This window comes from Nothobranchius furzeri, chromosome 7 (genome assembly GCF_043380555.1).
Source record: "Nothobranchius furzeri strain GRZ-AD chromosome 7, NfurGRZ-RIMD1, whole genome shotgun sequence".
Lineage (NCBI taxonomy): Eukaryota > Metazoa > Chordata > Actinopteri > Cyprinodontiformes > Nothobranchiidae > Nothobranchius > Nothobranchius furzeri.
In genome coordinates, this window is record NC_091747.1 from 46,994,866 (window position 1) to 47,018,492 (window position 23,627).

Consider the following 23,627-nt stretch of genomic DNA (forward strand, 5'->3'; position numbering starts at 1 on the left):
TTATTAAATCCATATAAATGATAAATATTTGATATATTGCTTTTTTTTTTACATTAGTAAATCACTTTACATATAGTTTTGCATTATTTTGGTAATCAATGTACTCTAAGCAAAAGAAAATCTGTTGGGAGCTGAAAGAGCCGGCTCTTTTTGGTGAGCTGAGCCAAAAGAACCGGCTCTCTAAAGAGAACCGGAATTCCAATCACTACTGGCACATCAGCACTAACATTACAGGTGAAAGCGTTCCCTTGTATCACAAGTCACAATCACAATACATTCCTGGTTTTCAGAATTCATCACAACAGGAATTCAGACATGGACGCAACACAGCCATACAAAACATAAACTAGGCCAAATTAATTATTCAAGGTTGTCTTCTTATTCATAACACAAAGAAAATCTTTGAATCCTGACGGTCAATTTGAGTGAAGTCACTTTGATAAAGCCCTTTCATACTTTTCCACTAGAACAATATTAAAGATTTCCCTTTATAAATTTATTTGCACTTGCTTGGCTGATTTTAACCCTGGGAATTGTTACTTTTGCTGTCTGTAGAGTCTGCTCTCCTCATGCGATAGGATGGTGCTTCCCTGCAGACCTGCTTGGTTTGATTACACACAGGACGTCTGATCAAAGCAGCAAGTGTGAGGCGGGCCCAAACACCCAGAAAATAAGACCACCCTTCCTTTCCCCTCCTTTGCTGTCCTGGTGTTCGACTTCCTTTTTGCTTCTAGCAGAGGGATTATCAGGTGGCTAATGGCATGGTGGGGGCCAAAGGAAGGTTAGTTTCCCAGCTTGAGGCAGCTGATGAGAGGCCAGAATGTACTGAGAATTTGGCTTCTGGTTAAGCTGCAATATACACTTAATTAAAACCTGGCCTCAGTCACCAACTCAACAATGCCCAATAAGAAATTTAATTCACTGAAGGTATGGCAATATGTTATATACAATATGATACAAAGAACGTTGACGTGAAAGCATGCAAAACAATACAATATGATGCAAATGAAGGTGGGGCCACCTATACATATTTTCCAAGGTGTTAGGGTCAGGGTTAGTTCTTTGGAAAGAAGGATAGGATGGAGGTTATTGTTCTACTCGGCTCGGAGGACTAAAGACAAAGAGTCAGGTTAGAAATCTTGGTGTCATATTTGATTCAGACCTGAGTTTCACTGGTCACATTAAGGCTAGAACTACATCAGCATTTTATCACCAGTTAGCAAGACTCAGAGATCTCATATACAGACAGGACCTAGAGAAGCTTATTCATGCGTTCACCTTTAGCAGGCTGAACTATTGCAATGGTCTTTTGTCTGGTCTTCCCAAAAAAGCTGTGAAGCAACTGCAGCTTATTCAGAATGCTGCTGCTATAGTCTTAACAAGAACCAAGAGAACCGAGCACATCACTCCTGTTCTTTAATCTCTACATTGGTTACCAGTAAACATCAGAATCGATTTCAAAGTGCTACTACTAGTTTATAATTCACTATACGTCATGGTCAGAATATGTGTCAGATCTCCTCACTGTACATATACCCAGCAGGGCTCTGAGATCCTTAGGAAGCAGTCAGCTGGTAGAACCTCAGATCAGAACCAACAGAGTGAAGCTGCCTTTAGCTACTATGCTGCACACAGATGGAATCAGCTTCCTTATGGCCTAAAATCTGCCCCAACTCTAGTAACTTTTTAATCAAAATTGAAGACTTTCATGTATTCATCAGCCTTTGAATGACTTGTTCTTGTGCTGCACCTTCTGCACTGTAACTGCTCACCCTTTAACTTAGCCTTTTTATCTCATTCTTGCATCTAATTTTACTTGTTTGATAACATTTTGCTTTTTTATGTTGTTCTTGCTGATCCTGGAAAGCAAACTGAAATGCTTCTGTGTATGAAATGTGCTATACAAATAAATCAGCCTTGCCTTGCCTAGATGAGTCCCATTTTACTAAGAATTAGGGCTGCAACAAACGATTATTTGGATAATCGATTAATCGGATGGGGTCTCGACACGATTAATCGATTAATCGGATTACATGGGGAAATTTTTAAAAACTGCTAGGGAAACGTTATTTCTCTCCTTCCTTCACTCTATTTAACACAACATTATTAGAAAACAGTTCAATAGCAGAAAAACAACATGCCATCACCTAAATTGTCTTATAAGGTGTATAGACAGAGACCCTAAGCTACATCTATCTGTGACCTAAAATGCTTGGTCCAAGTTAAACAGCTTAAGGGCAATTCTCATCTGTTTTGTTTGATCTCATCTGTTGACATTTATTTTAAATGTAATTAAACATAGGCTGTGAATTAATCAAAATTGATCACTATTTCCAAAAATGACTGAAAAAATACCAAATAAAACAAAAGTAAATGAATGCCATCCTCCTTGCGATGATGCCCTGGGCAACTGCCATAAAGTCACATCAAGAAATGCTGCTGATCATTCCAATGATCCCAAATAGACTCACATTAGGCCACATGAAAGCAACTGAACCCAAAAATATATTAACCAGTATATAACTGCACTCTCACACAACACGCCTGCAGCAACAGTTAGGACTCCTCCCTCCCTTTTAAAAGCGTTTTTGCTTCTGAGGACATTGTGGTTGTAAAACCACATGCTAGTAGTCTGGCCCCGGTGTGATCAACCAGTTTCTGCGGGAATGTGACGGCGGAACCTGGGCCAGATTAACACTTTGTTGTACCCTGGGCAACAATATTCAAGGGCTCCATCATCACGACCCGAGGATCACCATAATGTGGTCACATACAGAATATTTTACTGTAATATGCAGTAAATATACTCAATACTTGAATGCCTGACAACACGTAACCCGCCCAGAGTAACCTTTGACCCACCTCGTGTGGACTGACCAATGAGGAGAGGGTCTTAACTTGAGGCCCTCTCTTCATTGGTCAGTCTGCATGAGACTGACTCTCAACTGACATTCAGTCGTAGGCAGCAAAGCGTCTCTGTGCAGCGCAAAAGCCCGGGTGGACAGTTTGTTTAATGTAGGGTGACCATATTTCCATTTCCAAACAAGAGGACAGGGGATCTGTGCCTATGACGTCACACTATGGCAACGCCACACAAACCATGTTGGGACCCATTTTTTGTAAGAACTAAATTAATATCAGATTCTGCCAATAAAAGGGCTCTAAAACAATTCATATGTAAATATTTTGCATATTTAATGCAAAATCTCATTTTTATGCTTTAGTGCTGCAACAAGGTTTTATTAATAATAAATTATTATACCTTTTGTTTTACTACAGCATCGGTAAGCTTCCTGTGCACAGATTATCAAGGATGCTTGTTTCAGCTGTGAGATTAGACGATAGGATCAATGAAAAAATAAGTTGTCACACACTCCATGGAAACTTTCAGAGAATCCACAAATAGTGGCTTTCAAATGGTTTTCTTACTTTTTGCAAGTTTAGAAAAGAAGCAGATGAGACAGCATGTCTGATAATTTAGTTTTTCATCTGATAATATTAGAACATGTCAGTAATGTCTGAGGGGCTTTTATAAACACCGTATAACTAACACTCCTGGAAAGGGTATGAATTACACAGAGGCTTCTGGGGAGCCCAGTTATTGGGGGGGCATTTTGCCTTGGCCCCCAAAATGTCTTGAAACGGCCCTGGGTGTGTGACTGAGTTTTGAAGGTGATCTGAATTGTATCAGATGTATAAATATGACATGTGTATAACTTATTGTTTTTTACTGGTAAAAACGTGTAGTGGAGATAAATCTACCTACATTTTACTTTTCAACACTTTGTTTTGTTTTATTGTTTTTATTTAACTATTTTCCTGTCCTGTCTGTCTCTCATCTTCCTGCATCTCCTCATAATTCTCCAGAAAATCTGTTGCCTGGATTCTTACCTTTTCACCTCATCAGTTACTTTTGAGCAGATCAAAGGGATCTCCTGACCACAAAGCGCAGAGCACGTTTTCGATGCTGCGTGAGGTGACATCCCCACAGCACAGGTGATGAGCTCCGCAGTAGCGCGCTTCAGGCACAAATAAGACAGAAAATAGAGAATATGTGCAGACAAGAACGATCGTGTGCTAATTATAGTTTTTTGGTTGCGCCACTTTGAGAATGGACCATGCGCTGGAAGCAGCTGCCTGGATCGCAGCGCAACAATGCGGAACCGGTTCGCAGCAGCGCAAGTCTGCAGGCTCTCCCTCGCGCTGATCTGCCGGTACCGGCTCTCCCTCGCGCTGATCTGCCGGTACCGGCTCTCCCTTGCGCTGATCTGCCGGTACCGGCTCTCCCTCGCGCTGATCTGCCGGCTCTCCCTCGCGCTGATCTGCGGCTCTCCCTTGCGCTGATCTGACTTGCTCTGGTCTGCGCGCAACGGCGGGCGGGAGGGGAGGGGGGGGGGCACTTTTGGAAGAGTTGTGCGACACAACGAATCGATGACGCAATTCGTTGCCAACGCTTTTAGTAATCGATTTTCATCGAATTTATCGATTCGTTGTTGCAGCCCTACTAAGAATTATTTATTACAGTCTTTGCTGGGCTGGATGCGGCAGCAAAGACGGTTATCGGATACACTGTAACCTGAAATGTTCATAGTTTTTACTCTGCTCTTCCCTTGTCAGGGTTATGACTCTTTCCACTAAATAAACCAATGGAAATGGTAAATTGGAATGACAAGGGTACGACAAAGCTGTCAAAATATTCTACTTTATCAGAATGATGAGAATTAGCGGGGAGACCTAGGGTAAAATGAGACGGATATGTGGCAGAACTCATTTTATAGTTGAACTGAGGAATCTCAAGGGCTGATGATTCATTGGCTCTGGCAGATTAAATCACATCAGTCTGTGTACATTTAAAGAGAAACGTTTTGTAATCTTCCAAAAAATAAATACGATGACAATAATTTGTCATTAAACATGATCTTCTTCCTATCTGAAGAGCAGTTATTATCCCTATTCTAAAAATCTTTTTTAACTACCTCTATGAAAAAAAATGTTTTTTAACCAATTATTGCACCTGTTCACATCTAATTGGTGATTGTGAGGAAATACACAACATACTGAATTAGTGAAAAAAACATAGCTATTTGGTCTCCAGCTCGTGGACTCAGATGCTCTAAAATGTCAAAGATAAATTCCAGATGCCTATGAGATTATTCTGCATTTTAAAAACATAATCAAAGGTCAATTTTACTCATACGTTTTTACACATTTGCAGTGGTCTCTAGTAGGAATGAATGCCTTGTAAGACGTAATCTGTGGAAATAAAGCTTCGGTGCATTTCTTAGAGGATATCGAAGTCAGCCGGAGAAGAAAGTGGCGTAAGACGGTAAGATTTGGAGTCTTATTTCCTAATATTTGGACATCTCTGATTGACTAACAGCCATGCAACCCTTCCACTTACTCCATTTGTGTTGCAACATTGATGGTTTATCTCCACAAATAACTTCGCAATCCTGAAGAAGTGCTGTTGTGTTGTGGCGTTGCTAACACTAACGGTTAGCTTCTACTAGATGTTCTCTGTTGTTTCCAGGATGCTGAATCAACAGCAGCCTTTATCGTCGTGTGTCATGGTGGGTGAGTCCATGAATGTTATGTGACAGTGTGATGTCGATCGGTCAGGATTTTCTGAACCAAGCGTTTTTTGTTTATTTTCTATCAGAAGCTAATACAGGAAATAGGGGCAGAAAACCATTTTCACATTCAGCCTGCATGTTAGCAAAATCAAGGTTCGGCAACAAGTGACAGTTTATAGAATTTCTTAAATATCCCAAACAAAAGCCCTTTGCCACATATCAGCAACAGTCTTAGCCCAGTGAGAGGCTATCTTACCTTTCATCTTTATCTAGCCAAAACAAAACAAAAATTAACAAAGTAAATGCCCTTCTTCTTTACCTGCAGCAGGTGTTGGCTCTGACCAAGCAAGGAGCTCCTATTAAAACTATAAATATGTTTTTCTTGCCAAAACTTGTTTAGCACTCCTGGTTCTTGAAGAGCAGTGAGATCAAGTCTTTGAACGATAAATCATCCTGATGTTGAATAATTTCTGTCTCTTCATCTTATCAGGATTTCATCACTCTTTTAACTAACCAGCCTCGCTGGTTTCATCATGCAGAGCCAGAGGGATCAAAGACAGCTCAATACGTTGGATTTAAGTCGAAACTGTCATCATTTCTCATTTTCTTCTATAAAGAAATCTGGGTGTTGACTTAGATAAAACAACAAAAGGCCAAGAAACTTTTTCTATTAACAAAGCTTGTTTATGAAATTTGTTTCAACTTTGACAAAACCTCTAATTTTCCTCCTTATTACTGTTTGACACCAAGTCCAGGAAATTGCAATTCCCACCTCAGACAAATACACTCTGCTTAGATTTCATACCTAAAATGAGAACTGAAGTTTAATTGCAGAATTAATCACATTTGACAACTCATTATTGCATCAGATTTTGAGTCAGATCCAACAGCTAGAGTCTGACTACATCGAACAGATTTGAGTATTTTACCATTTGGTTGTATTAGGTTTAAATTTACTGGGGATTAAGTGCAGCAATTTAAAACAAATGTGCGGTTCCTGCCGATTCCTGAGACTGAAGAAAATGTAAAAAGCAGGTGGTGCCATTGAACTAAAACTGATTATGCTCCTTGTATTAACTAGTTTGTGGAATGTTTGGGTAAAGGTTTATGCCTGACGTCAGGAGCACATTGTGTTAAATAAATCCTTTTATTTTACATCCTGATTTGCCTATGTCACGCATCCTCCATATTACCCCAGGTCCCCTAGATGCCTGGGTCAAAACAAATGGGGTCTCGTCCGGGATTTGAACCTGGGACGTCTCAGACCTCTTCACCAGAGTTGTAACACTAACTATTTATCTGGTTACAAAATGACCACAGATTGCACTCTGTGTATTAATTTGCATTCTCTCCCCCCACAAATAAAAATAAAAAATAAGAGAAAGAAAGAAACTCACTGGGAATTTGCTGGATCTTGTGGACCACTACAAAAGCATCGGACAGGCCCACTTTCACCGGGTGGTTGACAAAACTGATCTGTGATATCTCAGTGGGAATCTGAAATAAGAATATTACATGAAAATAACTCATAGTGAAGATCTCAGCGGGACATTCAATTAAATTCAAATTCAAAAATACTTTATTAATCCCAGAGGGAAATTAGAGTTTCAGTACACACAATTCTGAGATCAGATATACATAAATAGACACATGACAAGAATTGGTGACTGTGATCATTCGCAACCCGAGTCGCACTACCATAATAGATCAAGAGGGTTTATATGAGGATAGAGTCAGGGGGAGGGGAAAAAAGGCACTTCAGAGTTACCCCCAACAGAGAGGGTAGCTTTGCTATGCAAAAAAACACCTCAGACAGATATGCACACAGACTTCAGACGTTAGTGTCCACTAGGTGGGGAGGTATGGGTTGGGACTCTCCTCACTTCAATGCGTGCAGCCGCATGGAGCAGCGCTCATCACCTCCGTTTGGACAGGGGAGAGTGATAATGGGGTAGAGGGCACACTGACTCCTAGATTCGGTTCCACAGCCTTCACCGGTTGCAGTCCCGCCCAGGCTGGGATAGGGAGAAAGAGTTTCCATAGCGACGACAGCATTACATATTTCTTCTGAGGGGAGTTTACACTTCAGCCTCACAGGCTCCAAGGGCACCAGATTCAGATAAGAATTGTTTGGGGACAGACAGAGATAATTTCCTCTCTGCCTTAGTGTTCTCTTGGTCTTCAACCCCTCTAGATCCAATAATGGCGTAATTAATCTATCCCAATCCGTGCTGATCCGTCAACTCGCTCCTTGATGGAATCCACCTTCTGTGCTAGAGCCTTAATCTCAGCCAAAGTTCCAAGCTTACGACTCATCTCGACAATTATGAGTTTGTGCATTCACAACACGATGCATTCCATCCCTGAGCTCCGGGATTGAGCCAATATTCCTCAAAAGCTCGTTAATTTTACGGTAAGCCAGGTAACCGCTCAGGCCAAACAGCAGGAATCCCGACACCAAAACGATCAATATCCAAACATCTTCAGAATCCTCTGCAGACAGTTGAGAGAGGCATTTCAGGTTCCACTGTTTCCAGGAGTCCATGATATACCCAGCAGGCTCTGTCCCAGAGGGGCATCCGGGAGCCCCTTCTCATTGCTGAAAATTTTTTGTCAATCGTGTTGAGACCAACTGACCAGATCCATTTTTAATAATTTCCAGTTTCCAGAAAAAATGCAGAAAGCACCGTGCACACAAAGACAGGACAAAGAGCCTTGGGATGAGGAGGGAGGGAGAGGAGAAAAAAAAAGCAAGAGCTGGAAGAAAATCCAAAATGCTAAAAAGGTCATGAGTTGGTGTTGGTGTTGACAATTGCCACGGGAATTTCTTTCCAGCAGTAATTAGCAAAACATCTCATTTGAACCAGTGCTTAAGTGGGAAAAAAAAGTGTAGGTCGTCCCCTTGAAAAATGTGTGTGTGGGGTGGTGGTGGAAATAAATGGAAATGTGCCCTTCCGTTCTTAGTTAAATTTGAAGCAAAAGCAAATAGCTGTTGTTTATTTAAGTCTGGACAGATTTCTGTGACTTTGGAGATTGACTGGTAAAGGCCGGAAAAAGCACCAGTACACATTATATATTAGAAAAGGTATGCTCAGAGGGTGCCAGTACTGTGTGCTGGTGCATGCCAGCCAATTTAAAACAACACTAAAGAGTTTTTCATACTTCAGTTATTGCTTTCAAACTAGCTTCAGTGCTTCTTGAACCAGAAACTTGAATACCTTTACATCAGACAGCACTCTGTAGCCCTCTGCTGACCAGAAACTGCACTTAACAGTTTTGTAGTTTGGGTAGAATACTAGTGAGAAGTCTCTATCTGCTTTATTATTAAGTAAAAATAAGAGAGTAATGTCTATGGAGGTGAAGCAAAGAGCTAAAACCAAAGTGAACATCGGTGCGGCCTACACTCATTTGAGGGAGCAGAAGGAGGCTACAGAATCATGGACTGATGGTGACCTGGCTTTGTTGCTACTGGACTTGTAAGTAATAATATTTATTATTCTAACTATTAATTTTGTGGCTTTTTTTAGTAGTTGGCTAGAGCTGGCGTTAGTTTGTCGTTAGCGCTAGCTATAGCAGGCTGTGGCAGAGTGGTTTACAACAGTTGTAATTACACTTTCAACCAGTAGGAGTGAGCAACTGGAAACTTATTGTGTTGCCTTTAACACATAAATATAGCATTAATCCATATTCAAAACTGCCGTTTTTGGTTTTTGAAAATATGCATAAAAATAACAATTATTATGTGACATTTCAACATTATTAACAAAACTTTATTATCACTAAAATGACAAATATTTAGTGCATTGGTTTGATTATCAGTTTTAGTTTAGATTTAATGCTGAGACTTAACAACACACGTGAAAATAATAAATGACACAAGAGCCTTCAGTCCTGCTGTTATAACTGCTGCAATAATCATGGATCATTACTCATTATTATTGCAGCTTCACACTGCTGCAGCGGTCTCTGTCGGATATTATTATTATCCATAACCCAGTTTGCTTTCTGTTCTATTAGATCGTGCTTTAATATAAATTAGGGACCTAGGCATTAATAAACAGATTTGAAAAAAAATTGTGGCATTATTCAAAGCTTTATTACAACAAATATATATTCTAGCAGAATAAACACCACATTTAAATAGTTTTTTATTGAGAAATATTATTTTGTGTCATGGTCACACCACAGGGATATTCTGTGATGTCTAATCTAATCTAAGAGCAGAGGAAATGAGTGAGAAATACTTTGACATGCAGGGAATAAACAAAGAGGACTGAAGCTTGTGTTTAGTACCAAATCTGGAGCTTCATCAGTGAGGAATTATAAATCAACAGTGTAACTTGTGGCGATGTTGTAATAAACATAGTCAGAAATAGAAAAGTTTTTGTTCTCAACCTCTTTGTATGCAAAGATAATCCGGCCTGTGTTGTGCAGCGTGGCCTGAAAGGTGAAGCTTCCCAAGTTGTAGTTGTCCTGCAGGTGGACGTGGTCCCATTGCACTACCAGAGCTGTACCTGAAGAGAGAAAAAAAAAAACAATTTATCACCAAACAATAAAGGTTTTCCATTTTTGTTGCAGAATGAGGCATTGACAAGGCAAGGAATAAGATGTCATTGGTGGAACAGTTATTTTCTTGGCAGAAACTATATTTTTCTTGTGTGTGTGTGTGTGTGAGGTGGCTGACACTGAATCAGCTCTCATATGAAAACACTCAACTGGAGGTAGGAAAAACCCACAATAAAACTCAAGCTGTTGACAACATAAAATCAGAGTGCACATTATTCTGAAGCATTATGTAGCTGGGGAAGTTTTTTTTTTCACTGACAGTTCATGTTGGCTGAATGACAAAGCTGAGAATAAATCTGGTGTAGATGAGGGGATGTGGGTTTTGGCAGTGTCCAATTGCTCCGATTGAGAGGTTTTTTTTTAAAGACAAAAACTCTGCTCTTCCAGAAAACGGTCAGTTTATGCAAGATCTTTAAGGTTAGTATGAAAGGTTTCTCTAGCATGCAGATTTTTAAAGGGGTTCCAGAATTCATAACCACATTTAGCTTCTTGTTTTTCAATAGAGGAAGGTCGGGGTGTCTCATTTACCATACCAAAAGGTCTCTGTCGTCTAACCTACTTTTTTTAATGTAAATTAGTAATATTGTTATGGCCACTGAGAGATAGTTCATTCTGAGAAAAACTGGTATAACATGTCATTTGCTTCGACGTACCACCTTAAATTTGCGTGTCCCTACTTACTTCAACATCAGAAATACATAAACATTGGCTGCAGTAATGCTAACTGCAAGACAACACTAGCCTGAGCTACTACTAATAATTGCCTGAGCTATTGCTAATGCTAGCTCAAGCTACTGGTTATGCCAGCCAAAGTTAATGCTACTGCTATCCTGGGCTACTGCTAATACTAGCCCGAGCTACCGCTACTGCTAGCTTGAGCTACTGCTAACGTTAGCCCGAGCTATTATTAACACTATCTCAAGCTATTTATCTTAGCCTGAACAACTGATAATTCTAGCTCAAGCTACTTTTAATGCTAGCCCAAGCTACTGCTAAGGCTAGCTTGAGCTATTGCCAATTCTTTACCAAGCTTCAGCCAATGCTATTTCAAGCTACTGTTAATGCTAGCCCAAGCTAATGCTAGCTCGAGCTACTGCTAATTCTAGCCCAAGCTATTCCTAATGTCCTAGTTGGATGAGAAGAAAACAACAAAGAAGAAAGTCAGACGTGTGTAATGTGCCGACTTTCCTTCCTGTAGTAAATGAGCCATTGGGGTAAACCAACCAATCAGCAAGCAGCTCATTAAGGTAAACCAATCTTTCCATTGTAGGACTTTATTATGGGATTGTAGTTGGCCATTTTTTGGACTCCTGGGCCATTTTGTGCTCCAACAATTTTTCATGTATTTTTCATAGAGGCTCATAGATGGGTTTCAAAGTTGTTCTAGAACCCCTTTAAAAGAAAAGAGCAGACATCAGCAGCAGTACATTTTTCAAAGATCTACCTAAATCTATCTGATCACATGTTTCCAGAACCCTGTGACTGATCTCCAACAAAAGAGAGTGGACCGAATGTAAAAAAAACCAATCCCCAAACACGGCTTCGATCTCTACCCACTGGAACATGAGTTTCGCTTTAGTTTTAACACAGTTTTGATTTACTGTGAACTTTGGAGAACTTATTGATGTAAAAGCCATTTGGTCAGTTGTCAGTAGGGCTGGGGGTAAACGATTATTTTTAAAACGATTATTCTGACGATTATTTTATCGAATAGTCGACTATTCTAATGACTATTTAGACAATTAATCTAATGATTATTTTTCTATTGCAGTTAATAAAAACCAAAAAATCTCTAATAAATTCCTCAAAAAAATGAATAAATTGTTACTGTAAGATAATAAACACTACAGGCCTTCCATTTTGTATAACACTGCTTTTATTGTGTTGTGGTTGGTTATGTTGTGGTGACGTGTAGAACTTGGGAGTGCAGGCTGCTGCCTGAGAGCTGGTTGGAGACGGAGTGTCTCCATGCTGCTTTGTTTTGGTCACTTATGAGCGTGAGGCGAGTGGTGTTACGACTCTTCCTGGGGAGTTTGGCTCGTGTGCAAAAAGGAAGGGACAATAACGGGATTTAAAAGTTAAAATGATGATCAGGTTTATTTACAACTATAAAAAAAACATAAACCTTTCCATCCACAGGTTGGGAATAATAAAACTAATTCTGCCTGTGGGGAATTAAAACAAAAGTACAAATAAGTAGGGATGTCCCACTGGGCAAAGATTATAGGGTTCTGGACCAAAATAAGAATCTCCAAAGGTCCAACTCTAAACTGGGCGGTTAAAACAAACTCAAGGTGATATTTTAAACGAAACCAAAAACCCACAACACTCTAAATGTAATAAAAGGGAGATCTACACCACAAAAAAAGATGAACTCTAAACCAAAACGTAACAGCTTTTCCAAACGCAAGAAGCTGTTAGCGAAGATGCTAACAGTAGCTTTACCAACGTTAAGTTCAAGTTACCAAGTTTAAATAAACCAAAAATACCCAGCAGTAAACAGACCAGCAGGGAGAGACTGCTACCACCAAAACAGCTCTCCTAATGTCTGAAAGAAGCTCCTTAATGAAGGGAGAAACGCTCCCGGTGATTTTCTACATCTGCGGTAGAGACGAAGCAGCGCATCTGACCCCGGAAGTTGTTGTCCGTTGCCGGGAGACGAAGGCGGGCAAAACAGGAAAGGAATCTAGTAGCGGATGGACATTGTTCTGGGTCTTAGGTATTTGGTGGAGATGTTAGTGAAGGTGGAGAAGAGGGTGAACTAGAGGAAAAACAAGCAGATTCCTCCTCTATTTACAAACTCCTGGGGATGCAACAAGTGGGCGCGGTGCGTCGACTACCGGATCTGACGTCGACAAATTTTTAGAATCGAGCCGTCGACGTCATCGAGGCGTCGCTACAGCCCTAGTTGTCAGGGTAATAAAGGTTTGTTTACACTGTCAATCAATTCTTCAGTCACACAGCTAGAATGCTTCCATCCCAAGTAAAGAGTTTTTTTTTTCTCAATGGCTCGTAGATCAAAGGCGAGTTGTAGTACAGGAACCTCGCTAATGAATTACATGTTGTGTGAAGAAGGCTTTCGATCTGGGAAAAAAAATCATATATTTTTTTACATTTTTATTACCAGTGTTAAACCCCGAAGAAAAAAACGTTAAATATCAGTGACTAGAGCACCAAATAGCTCTTATGTGGTGCAGCGGCGCCCCTCTGTCAGCACAAACTACAGCTTTTACTAATAAAACAAACTGGAGATGAATGGATCTCAGGAGGGAAAGCTGCCATGATATCTGGGGCTTTCCGGCTAAAAATACAAAGTGGGTGAGAAGGCATGGAGAGAAAACACTGGCCTTGTTTCCATTTCCACTTCTAAGTTTTACATGCAGTAGGATGTTAAAATAAACAAAAATATCCTTGTTACATAAAGTATCACAGCAAGTTCTAAATCTGCTGTCTGAAACTAGGATCTCAGTAAGCTGCGGTTGTTGGTGAGTTTCCAAAAGGTCTTGAAATGTTTGCAAGTGTTCCTCGTGTGAATTGAAGGCCTTTAATTTCCTGTTGCTGAAACTTGTTAGAGTTGTTAAAAATAGTTAAACACATTATTTCTTAACGTAAAGTCATTGTAGGCATTTGGCACAAATCACAAATCATTTTTGATTTAGATTAAGTGAGTTGGAAAGCACAAGAAATTAATATGTATGCATAAGACATTTGGTGACACAACTGTCGCATTCTGCCATATATTCCATGTGACCTATGACTGTAGGTAAAACTCGTTAAAAATATCTTGAGAATTTGCCTGTTTTCTCCAAAACACACAGAGATCACAACATCACATATACTGATTAAAAAAAAGATTCTGTTTCAAATACATTTTCATGTCATATTTTTCTAATTAATAAGTTTGCATCCAAGCCAGCTGTACAGCTTAGACATAGTAGGTGTCCCCCATGGCTCAATACTGGGACCCCTTCTCTTTGAACCATCTCCTCATTTCTGGATATAATTATGCATGGATTCTTGAGCCACTCAGTGTAGTTACATGAAAAAAAAAGAATAGATAAATTATATTAAGTGTAATCTAATAATAATTTCTAATCTCTAATTTCCCTCTGGGATTAATAAACTATCTTTGAATTGAATTGAATTTGAATAGAATTGAATTGAATTTGAAAAAATAAAAAATAAAAAAATAATTAAATATGTATATAACATATATTTGTATATATACATTATTATTATTATTACATTACACTTAAATTAAGTGAAAAACACCCTCTCAATAAAAAGTAGAAAAAAGGAAGCTAATTTACAAACAACTCTTTTGACCTCAAAACTATTAAAATACCTAATTAGCAAATTAACCCCATTTACTGTCAACATTTATTTGCTCTTGCAGAATGCAACATCTGTGCCAGTAAAAGCTACAACTTCTACATTCGTTTAATTTTTATAACACCTTATTGAAGTGTATGACCCACGTAATTCTGTTTAGCTCCATTAGTGGAGAACAAAAGGGCCAACAATTCTTAAAATTAGCTTTGCTGAATATACTGGAGATCAGAATGTTTGCGACTGGGTCTTGACTAATCTAGTGTGCAAAAATAATTAGAAAATTAACCCACAAAAAATAAAATCTGCAGTTATATTTCATTTAAATTTAATTAATTAAAAATAACTGTCCTTCACTTTTGTCAAATCAGAATTTGACTGTAGAAATCACTGAAGTATTTCATCTAATGCAGAAAAAAAGTGACAGTTTACTACAACACTTTAAAAGTCATGTCTTCACAAGTCATATGTCTGGAATATTTAATAAGTGAGATTATCAAAAACAAGTGATGAACTGAACATCTGATGGCAAAGCTTCACGCCATCGCTGTGAAGCTTCACACCAACCTCTCAGTCCTGTGAACAAACAACAGACTTCTGCTAGAAAAAGCATAATCCAATTAGCTTCTTTCTTTTTTTAATGATGGCTCCTCCATAGCACATCAGACTGTGGAGTTCCTTTCTCATATTGGCAGAATGCTGATTGATGGACAGTAAGGTGAGGAGCAGGCTGACTCCGAATCGATCGGCTGCCCGTTTGGTTAAAGTCCGCCCTCTCTGCATAAGGTCACACTGTTGGTTTGTCACTCTCCAACTGAGTGAGTCAGTGATGATGGACATGATGGATAAGAACCTCAATAGTTGAAGAAGGAGAGGATCTGAGATTTTGCCCTAGTTTAAAGTGAGAGTGGAATTTAGAGGGATTTGTGGAGGTCATGCATTCTAATGATGTTATGAAAATAACCCAAATAATAAACAAATGCTGGCAGGAGCGCAGCAGATGGTAAAAGCAGAATTTACGCAATGGCAAAAATGCTGCAGCACCGTACCTTTGGTAAGTACTGTAATTTTTGATGGTGTCACATGTCAGATTCACACAGAGTCTTGTGGCGATGATATTATCAGAGGACCGCTTCAGCAGTCTTGTCACTTCCAGAAGGGGGAGTGCCTACGCCGGTCATAGCTCGAATACACTGGGGTGTTGTTTACATGCAGAGAAATTTGATTTTATAAGCACATTAGAGGGGTACCTTAGCTTGATTAGGAGTAGGCCAGTTTGGTTCTACTTCAGCCAGACTAAGGGCTTTATATGCATTCAAAGTCCAACTTCAGTCGAACTAAGGCAACAATGTGGTTTTTGTAAACATACTGGCTAATAAACATGGTTAGATGTAGACCCCCATTCTTGCCAGATGATTCCAACATTATTCATGCTTCTCTGACCACCCTAGTGTAGAAATCTAGACAGACAGTAGCCGAAGCAAAATGACTTTGCTTGGCATGTCGGTCTAGCCACGCTCCAAAAGAGACTCAGCAGGCCAGGACAGTCTTGCATCTTGCAATCCCAGCACCCTATTGGTTTGATGGGCAGAAAGATGTAAAAGGGAGGAACAACTAAGATGGCAGCGGTTTGAAATGGTTTTGGAATCAACTTATGACTCTAGATTTGAGCTTTTCTTGGAGTCAAGAGCAGATAGAGGTGCTTCTTCTTCAACGGTGTACGGCGGACTGCCTCATTGACTGATATACTTTGCGGTGAGTATGTCACTCCTTGCTGACTGCTCTCGTAGTCTGCCTGTATCTGTTTTTTTACGTGTCTGTTCACTTAACCTTGGTCAGGCTGTGCTGCAGAGACACATTTCTATGCTTCAGGATGCTGAGGCAATGGCAATAAAGTGATTCTGTTTCTGATTCTGGTCCTTGTCCAGTAGCATGTTGAGCCAGTTTGAAAGACAACCATAGAGTCTGTCCCATGACCCAAAGTTTCATGGCCAGACTACATATTTACATATATAGGATGGCTTGCAAATTAAGAAACTTGGGTTTTAAGATTATTTATTTTTGTTCATGTTACAACTTTTACTTGGCTATGGTGTGTTGCAGCAGGGATCCATTTCAAGGACCAAACATGGGCATAGTTGCTGTAAAATTGACCACAAAGTCTGAAACAAAAGCCTTCATAATACCTTTTATATTAAATTCCTGGTGTTCCTGGAAAATCACAGTTTTACCCTTTTAAATAAATAATCACAAAATTTTGAGAAACAATTCTTACCATTGTCAAAATAGATGACGGTGGAGTTTCTTGAGACACTTGGATCAAAGTTGGCCATGAGAGGGGCAATGTACTGTGTAGCTGTGAGCATACGGTGGACAACATCGCCAGTGTAAATGAAACCTGGTGGAGCAAACACAAATATGAAAAATACATGTTTACTTTTTTTACAGAAATGACTCATGTTGTGTATACCTGTTTATCACCAAAGCTACTTTTTGATTTCAAACATAAAGGTGCTCATTAAACACAAACACATGTCTGCTTCCCCTCTTGTGATAGAGGCCAAGCTATTATAAAGATGGGGGAATAAAGCACAGTAGAGGGGCATGAATGTTGAAGGAGTACAGGAATTTGCGACTTATTAGTTATTTACTTCACGTTAGTAAAAGGGACAGCAGTAGCTCAGGAGGTAGAGCAGGTTGTCCAGTAATTGCAAGAATGCAGGTTTGATTCTAGCTCTGACCAGAAAATGCTGCTGTGTCCTTGGGCAAGACACTTAACCTGCCTTGCCTCATGGTAGTGGACAGAGGGACCATTGGTGCCAGTGTTTGGAAGACCTTGTCTCTACCAGTCTGCCCCAGTGCAGCTGTGGCTACATCGTAGCTCATCTCCACCAGTGTGTGAATGAATGAATGAATGAATGAATGAATGAATGAATGACTGTTCTAAAGCACCTTGGGGGGTTGTGGAACCCTAAGAAGGCGCTATACAAATATGCCATAAAAGTACCATGACATAAAAAAGTAGTTTTGCTACGTTTTCCAATATGAGACAGAGAAAACATCTCAAGTTGCATTGTTTAGCAGCCTGTAAACACGTAACTAATGGACTATTTAAAATGCTCACTATTCATCACATGGAGGACATCTGCAGTGTTGGGCAAGTTACTTCAAAACTGTAATACATTATTTATTACTTGTTACCCTCATTTTAAAGTAATTCATTACATTACAATATTACTGATTTTAAAATGTAAGGCATTACACTACTTTTGCATTACTCTAAGTTACTTTCAACAAAACAACTTCAGTATGAGTTTGGTAATCTGATGCCCGGTGAACTCATGACACATCCGGTGGAAGGTGATGTGGTGTCTGAGCTAGGATTGCTGTTAAAAACAGATCTTTAGAAGGATTGTTTATGTAATAAATGAAACAACAATCTGTACTCTCAGCACGCTGCCATCTTAGATTAACTGAGCAGGGAGTGAGGTGGTGGGGGCTCCAAGTCTATTTAGCCTTGGTCCCCAAATGCCTTGCTACAGCCCTGGATGTGGGACTGGCTTCTGGGGTGATCTGATTCTATCACTAGTATAAATATTAAATGTTTATATATTATTGCTTTTCACTGTTAAAAATGTGTATTGGGGATAAACCTACCCACTTTTTTCTTTTCAAGCACTTTGTTTTGTTTTCTTGATTTTATTTGAATAATTTCCGGCCCTTTCTCTCTCTAACCATCCTGCATGTTTTCTCCGTCTTCCAGAAAAAACTGTTTCCTAGACTTCCTACTTTCTAACTATCAGCCAAAGGGATCTTCACATGCGCGGCGCTCCAGCAGCAATGAGTTAAAATCACCGGGGCCCAGATTAACTCAGATGAGGCAAAGCACGTCAGAAAAGTACAGAATACCAGAGAACATGCGCTGATATGAATGATCGCAGGTGAATTATTTTGTTTTAGTGGAGCGATTTTGTGAATGTTACAGCGGCCGCGTGGAGGACGCAGCTGGAGTATTTGAGCCGGTACCGCTACGTCCTCTCTGCCTGCAAAGCTGAGTCCATAAATGACGTAATATATGCAGATACTGGATCTTTCTTCGGGTTTCCCGCAATTTGAATTTTTAAGAAACGCATCTTGATTCTGGGTTTAAAATGCATTGTAATTACTGCGTTACTGACAGTTGTACCGAGTAAATATTACCATTCTTTTCCCTGCAATGCCTTACATTACCACATTACAACAAAAAGCAATGCATTACAGTAATTAATTACTTCTGTACCGCATTACTCCCAACACTGGACATCTGTAGACAAAGTCAAACATTTTAAATTTACCCCGCTGACTGACCTTTAGCAAAGTCAGCGACTCTTCTAACATTTATTCAAGACAAATGCTTTTGTTCAGATTCTTGTAAAATAAAACTTGAATAATTTGCCTGGCAATCAGCAGGTAAATAATCTTAGAACTCCAAACTTTTCTACCTGAGGAACAGTTTAATGAACCTTGCTGCCAATATGAGTGTTTTTTTCCTTCTTCAAAGACGTTTTTCTCCTGAACGATTTATATCAGAAACAAGAACAATTTGTTATTTTGAAAAAGCTGACTAGTATTTATTTATCAGGAGAAAAACTGCTGTCTTTTTTGATGTGGTTCGAACTGTTTGTCCATTTTTAAGCATACATATACTGTGTATACCCTGGATTTATCATTTTATTCTGTTCTTTGTTGTTTGTGTAGTTGTAGAGCCAGTAGGTGAGGTTATGACTAAATAATTAGTTCATGTGTCTGTGAAACCATATTACTGATATGCCTTCTGTTGAATCATCTGTTATTCCTTTATACTTATTCATGCAAATAAAGAGTTTATTTTTTACAAAACTCCCTAGTTTATCCACTTTTACTGAAATCACAAGTCAAAACTATTTAGAGATCAGTCTAGGAAAGCTGCAGTTACCAGTTTACATCAGCAGGTGGTACAACTGAGCTACTTGTTACATAGAATTTAAAGGAATACTATATCACCCCACTGCTCTCTGTGGCCAGAATATTGCTCTTGCAACTCCAGAGTCTGGTCCCAGTTGGACTTAATAAAGTGGAGCTGACATGTCTAGCACTGCAGGCTGCTTCCAGTACGTTTCATGCATTTTTTTTAGATCGTGAATATGGCAGATTTGTTTGAATTAGTGATGAACTGTTCCTCTAGAAACTAATGAAGGCTGAGGAAACATTTCAGCAGTCAGATTAAGGTGTTAGGAAGACAAATGTATAGATTCACTTTTGGTTTTGCTAAACGGACACTATGGGGTGCTAAAAGCAAGCCAAAATTGCTTTGTATCCATTTAAAGGTCTGCATCAGTGAGAAACAATATATTACTTGCTCTTTTTGAAATACGATGGGTCACTCTGAATTGAATTTGCATGCTGAACGGGAAAGTAGTCTTCAACCCAAATTTCCTGCATTAGCAGTAAAAAGGAAAACAATTGAGTCAGAAAATGCTCTTCTACATCACAGGGAAAATCAGCATTCACGGCCTCGCCCACCTTGACTTGAAAGTAAGCTAACCATTAGCAACTCCAGACCATGGTGGAACACATTCAGACTTGTTATTTGTGGAGATGATTTTTTTTTACCTAAGAAAACATATTTTACAGTATTGAATTTTGTCAACAAAGACAGTAAAAGAACCGAGTGGCCAGTCATGGTGAGACGTTTGATATATAATGAATGAGTAAGACAAAACATGGATAAACATTCAAAGTTTCTACGAAGCCCGAATGTCCAAACAAGGAATTATTTGGTGTCAATCAATCAATCAATCAATCAATCAATCAATCAAAGCTTTATTTATAAAGCGCCTTCCGCAACCCTGTCAGGAAGCCCAAGGCGCTGAACATGGTACAGTACAAAGTTAAAGAAAGTGAATAAATCAGAAAATAAAAGCATTTCAAATTACAGATTACAAATTACAAAAAAGGTGAAACATTCTAGTAGAAGACAAATGTGTAAAACAAGGGAAAAAGTGAACCAATGAAAACCGTGAAATAAAATCAACATAAAGGAGGGCCAAATTCAAACATGTTCACGAAACGCCAAGCGGAAGAGGTGGTAATTGTTTTGTGAAGCAGTGAGGCTTCTGCCTAAACAAAATGATCATTGTTGTGCTTTTTACAGAGATCAAACTTTAAATCCATGTTTTTCAGCCTAAACATTTTTTTTTTCTTAAAATGTGTTGCTTCTCAAAACATAAAACACCTCTCTGAATTGTATAGTACTGCAACAAAATCACCAAACATGAAATATTTCTGAGAGGACACGGTTTGGCCTGGAGCTCCTGTATAAAAACAAGCTGCCTGCAGCTTAGAATAAAAAATACACTCCAGGAGGCTTAAAAACTCAGAAACGTGATTTATATTTTATCTTTTTTGTAAAATATCTCCAATCTTGCCCAATGAACTCTAATTTCATGTAACCATATGTCTCTTTATGGGTGGGTGGGCTGTAAAAACACATCTATCACTCTGGAAACTACATGCTGAACAGATGGTAATAATGGTTCCCAGAAGACCTTTCTTGTCTGAAATACCTTTTATATAGAGCGCTGTCAGCACTCAGATCAAGAGCAGAGAAGAATATGACTTGAATTAACCAAGTGAGAAGGCCACCTGAAGAGGAGTTAAGGCACAGAGAGTTACATGCCTTCAAAGTTGCCATGGTTACATTTAATAGCCTTTTTGGTGTTCTCCACTTATACATTTGTAATATTCATTTAATGGATACTTTAAAATCTGACGAGAATTTATGTGGAGGAGAAAATTGCATCTTGTGGATTTGATGGAAAATGTTGGGAATGTTGCATTTACTGGTTGAGGAATGGGACAACCATAGATTTTGTTTCATTTGTTTCAATGGGTCTGGTTATAATATATATTCACATACATAGGATGGGTTGCCTGGCTACATCTAGTTGTGACCAGAGTAGTAACCAGCAAGAGGGGGAGGAGTCAAGCCGTTGTGGCTGCGTGTAGATCTTCTACATGATACTGAGGCCACTGACGGTGTAACATGAACAAAGTGTAAAACTGTTTCTTCTTGATTACGATGGGGACGTGGAACCATCCAATCCACCACTGAACTCAAAACAAGAGTGAATACATAAACAAGTCAACTGATTGACATAAGCCAGGCAGGTTGCAACATGTAAAAGAGGTTAAAAGTGCAGTATTCATTCTTGGAAAAAAACTGTTCAAGTAAGCCATATTCTGGATAAAGAGTCAACCTCTTTCTTCAGGCTCCGTTCTGCTTGCTCAGGATGACGTACACACACACACACACACACACACACACACACACACACACACACACACACACACACACACACACACACACACACACACACACACACACACACACACACACACACACACACACACACACACACACACACACACACGTACATTGATTCTTGCCCAACTGTCAGAGTTTAACCCTCTGGAGGCAGGCGTTGCAGATTTGCAACAGTTAAAACCTACCTACCTGGTTCCTCCACATACATATTTCATGAGCATTTTTGACTCAGAAGTATCCCTGAAGGACTTAGTTGTTCGTCCTTTTATCAAAACTTTTTTTGAGCCTGAGATGGTTAAGCTTAGCTGCGTTCACTAGACAATAACTCTGGGAAATGAAAAATCTTGTGAGACAAAATGTGACTTTGAAGTAAACCAACATGGCGGGGTAGGAGAGTGTATTGAGCTTCAGTCACCTCGGTTTTCGATTGGCCACACATCACATTCAACAAGCAGCATGTTTGTTTGTCCCGGAAAATCAGACCAAGCTAATCAAACATGTTTGAAAGCGTGGTTTTATGATCTAAGAAGTCCCGTCGTCCTTCTGAGCGAATGAGAGTGCTTGTAACACACCACAAACGGTAGGATTATCTCATAAATTATCTTTAGATCCGTTACAGAAATTATGCACAGCTTGAAGACTGTCCGAAGGGGCGGGGGTGGTCCAGAATGGGCATGAATATCCTGCTGTGTGTCGACTGCTGATATCCTTTCCCACTGAATTACAACCAATCAGCCTGAGTTACCCAAAGTCCCGCCCAGTGACTCTGCTGGGCCATTTCCGAGTACATAACCCAATGCAGGTATTTGGCTGGTCCCTGTAATGGCCTGGAAAGTGTTCCTTTCAGGCCGGCCTACAGAAACGAAGAAAATGACCAGGCCGTGAAGGTCTGGGAAAACTACTCAGAAGTTTTGATAGTGGAAACGAGCCAAACATGTCCTTTGATTCGTCATGTCTACCTGTCCAGATTAATCCAAATATAAAAATGCCTTTATTTGACATCAAGAGACAATTTTCAGCTCATATTTAAGCATGCTGCCACGTCTCTGTCTTTGTCCAGGCTTCCTTTTTTGTTTCTGCCAGTCTGGAAACATAAAACCAGCAGAGACAGGGATTCATCTGTGGTGCTGCCTCTGCTTTCCACCAGAAAACGCCTGAAAACAACTTAATAGACATTCCAAAGAAAATCAGACACCCTTTCAATACACTAAAGAGGTGAGACCTGCAGGGCGCCCAATGAAGAGTCTATTCATTCATTATAGATGTCACTTTAAGCAGAAAGAGAGTGGGAAGAGGAGGAGAAGCAGGGAGCAACAGCTAGAGGAGAGGGAAGAGACATCAATAATAGAGAGAAGGTGGGTTTTTCTCACTGGCTAGTTCTGTTTATGTGTTCGGCCTTCAGAAAGGGCTGGACTGAAGTTCTCCAAGAAAAACACGATTGGAAATCATCAGACCACACCAGACTAAAGCTTTACTTTATTAGACAGTGTGTTTAGACAAAGTCAGCTGAGCTGTGCTTAATTTACAAGATATTTTGAGCTGAGAGGATCTGCACACACCCTCTTTTTTATTTAGTCTTCAAGCTTTAATGACAAAGCTGTGAGGTTTTTAATCAAAAACAGAGGAGAGACTTTCATTTTATTACAAACTAAGACTAAGGCCATGACTTGACTTGTAACTGCGTTGTTAAACTACACAGAACGTTTCATTTTCCACTAACTGCACGTGACCCAAAACTTACATGTGAAGAAAATTCAAATTATTTTCACTTAACTTTATATATTAATAGGTATTTTTAACTGTTATATAATGAT

General features: G+C 39.5%; 1 protein-coding gene across 2 annotated transcripts in view; it reads right to left on the reverse strand.

Moving 5' to 3' along the window:
• plxdc2b (plexin domain containing 2b) overlaps positions 1-23,627 on the reverse strand; it is a 117,823-nt gene that overhangs the window by 29,413 nt on the left and 64,783 nt on the right. For both annotated transcript variants that reach the window (XM_015954647.3, XM_054751495.2), the window contains exons 5-7: positions 16,744-16,866; positions 9,969-10,087; positions 6,971-7,070 (exon numbers count right to left, since the gene is read on the reverse strand). In XM_015954647.3, coding sequence (XP_015810133.3) covers positions 6,971-7,070; positions 9,969-10,087; positions 16,744-16,866 — 342 coding nt within the window. The remainder of the gene's footprint in view (positions 1-6,970; positions 7,071-9,968; positions 10,088-16,743; positions 16,867-23,627) is intronic.